This window comes from Pundamilia nyererei, unplaced genomic scaffold (genome assembly GCF_000239375.1).
Source record: "Pundamilia nyererei isolate P.nyererei 1_Seehausen unplaced genomic scaffold, PunNye1.0 scaffold00044, whole genome shotgun sequence".
Taxonomy (NCBI): domain Eukaryota; kingdom Metazoa; phylum Chordata; class Actinopteri; order Cichliformes; family Cichlidae; genus Pundamilia; species Pundamilia nyererei.
The window spans coordinates 1,707,196-1,709,080 of record NW_005187445.1 but is presented as its reverse complement, the minus strand read 5'-3'; the positions used below and the strand labels follow the sequence as shown (position 1 = coordinate 1,709,080).

At 37.7% G+C, this 1,885-nt stretch overlaps 1 protein-coding gene across 1 annotated transcript in view; it reads left to right on the top strand.

The window, feature by feature from the left end:
• Nucleotides 1-459, top strand: part of LOC102200099 (acidic mammalian chitinase-like) — a 4,708-nt gene extending 4,249 nt beyond the window's left edge. The window contains exon 9 of the mRNA XM_005731821.1: nt 170-459. Within this exon, the coding sequence (XP_005731878.1) occupies nt 170-459 (290 nt within the window). The remainder of the gene's footprint in view (nt 1-169) is intronic.
• The last annotated feature ends 1,426 nt before the right edge of the window (nt 460-1,885 follow it).

The window sequence follows — 1,885 nt, the reverse complement described above, 5'->3', positions numbered from 1 at the left end:
TGGTGCAAATTACTGACCTCTGTCATCATTTTAAGTGGGGGAACTTGCACAATCGGTGGCTGACTAAATACTTTTTTGCCCCACTGTATATATATATATATATATGTATATGTATATGTATATGTATATATATATATATATATACATATGTACTTACTGTATTTACTAGATTCTCCACCACCTCCACCGGTAACCACACATCCACCACTCGTCTCTACGATCTCTCCTGGCCCAACAGCTACTACCACTACTACGGCTACTACTACCACTACTGCTACTACTGCCAAAACAACCTCAAGTCCTGTTTCTGGAAGTGGATTCTGCGCTGAAAAGCCAGATGGCCTGTATGTAAATGATGAGGATCCCCACACCTTTTATCAGTGTGTCCATGGACATGTCTACATCCAGACATGTCCAAATTATCTTGTTTACAGTGATGCATGCAAATGCTGTACCTAATTGACACTGAATAAAAGTTGTCTTGATCTAGCAAAAATGGTTTTTTATTCTTTTTATTTTTTATGAGAACCACACTGCCTGGACAGTCAATAAAGCCATAAATTCTAAAAACTGTCTTAACCATTAAGCAAATGTACCCAGTACTCTGCAATACACATTATGTAATGCAGCTACTATAGCCTGAACTACATATAGGTCCATTTTAAAGCTAGGATGGGTTTGCCAAGATTTGCAGCTAGCTGCAGATTTTTTTCTTTAAAGGTTAGAATTAGATGAACAATATTGAATTTTTGGTCTCTGGATTGAAAATTGTACACCCAGTTAATGTACTTGAAACTGGAGCAGGTTTGGTTAAACTTTACATGAAGGTAACTAAAAGATTGTACAACAAATACAAATCTGGCCATGTTTCCTTTTTTTCTGTTTGTCTGGCATTTATCTGGCATTTTCTTTTCCTCGAAACCTGCTGTGGTTGTCCCTGTGCCAGCATTGTAATGGCTGGCTCAAACACAATAAAGGTCTCAACACCACGGTGAAAGGTTAAACCATTATTTGAATAGTTGAATTGATAAAGGAGAAGAGTGGCTGCTGCAGCACGGTAGAAAGAAAGAGTGAGTCAGAGCTTTACAAACAAACATAAATTGACAAAATGACATAAATTGAGCCAACAAGTAAGCACATGCACTTTCCAGCCATCCGACCAAGCTGAAAATTAGGTTTTTGTTTTGAGGAAACACCAAAATAAATTATGTGTCAGTATAATACTCGCTGCAATTCCACATCATTGGTACTCAAGCTTTTTCAATGCACAGCTCAATATAATATTTAACAATTGCTAACATTAAAAATGGCTTTGAGGTTTTTTTTTTGCAAGGTTGAATTTTAGTAAAACAAATGTTGGTGCAAAAGCGTCAGTAAACTTTTGACTGTTGTGGTGCTGCACCACTGTTACCATCGTGGTGCTGCAGTAGAATGAAAACCCTTTCCTTTTGCTAAATATTGTTGCTTGACCCTGTTAGGATATCTAATAAAGCATAGGCAAATTATAGAAATTACATTTTGTGGGTCTTCTGCAATGTTCAGGTCCTGCTTTACTGTCATTTCAGTCTGTCACTGGGAAGCTGCCAGACAACATGATCACAGACCATAATATATTCATTATAATATTCAACATTTGTGCATATAATTTGATTTTACTGTACTGAAATTAAGATGCTAAGTTTCTTTTATAGGTGTATAACTACTAAACTGCTGCTTGGTAGGGGGCTGCTAGGCAACACGATGACGTCATAATATCAGGTAAGATCCTTCAGGGGCCTAAGATGTACCCATGTGACGGTTTTGGTTCCTCAGCTCCTAACGGTGTAGGAGTAGTTCACAGACAAGCAGACAGGCGGGGAACATATGTAAAATAGTAAGACAGCTG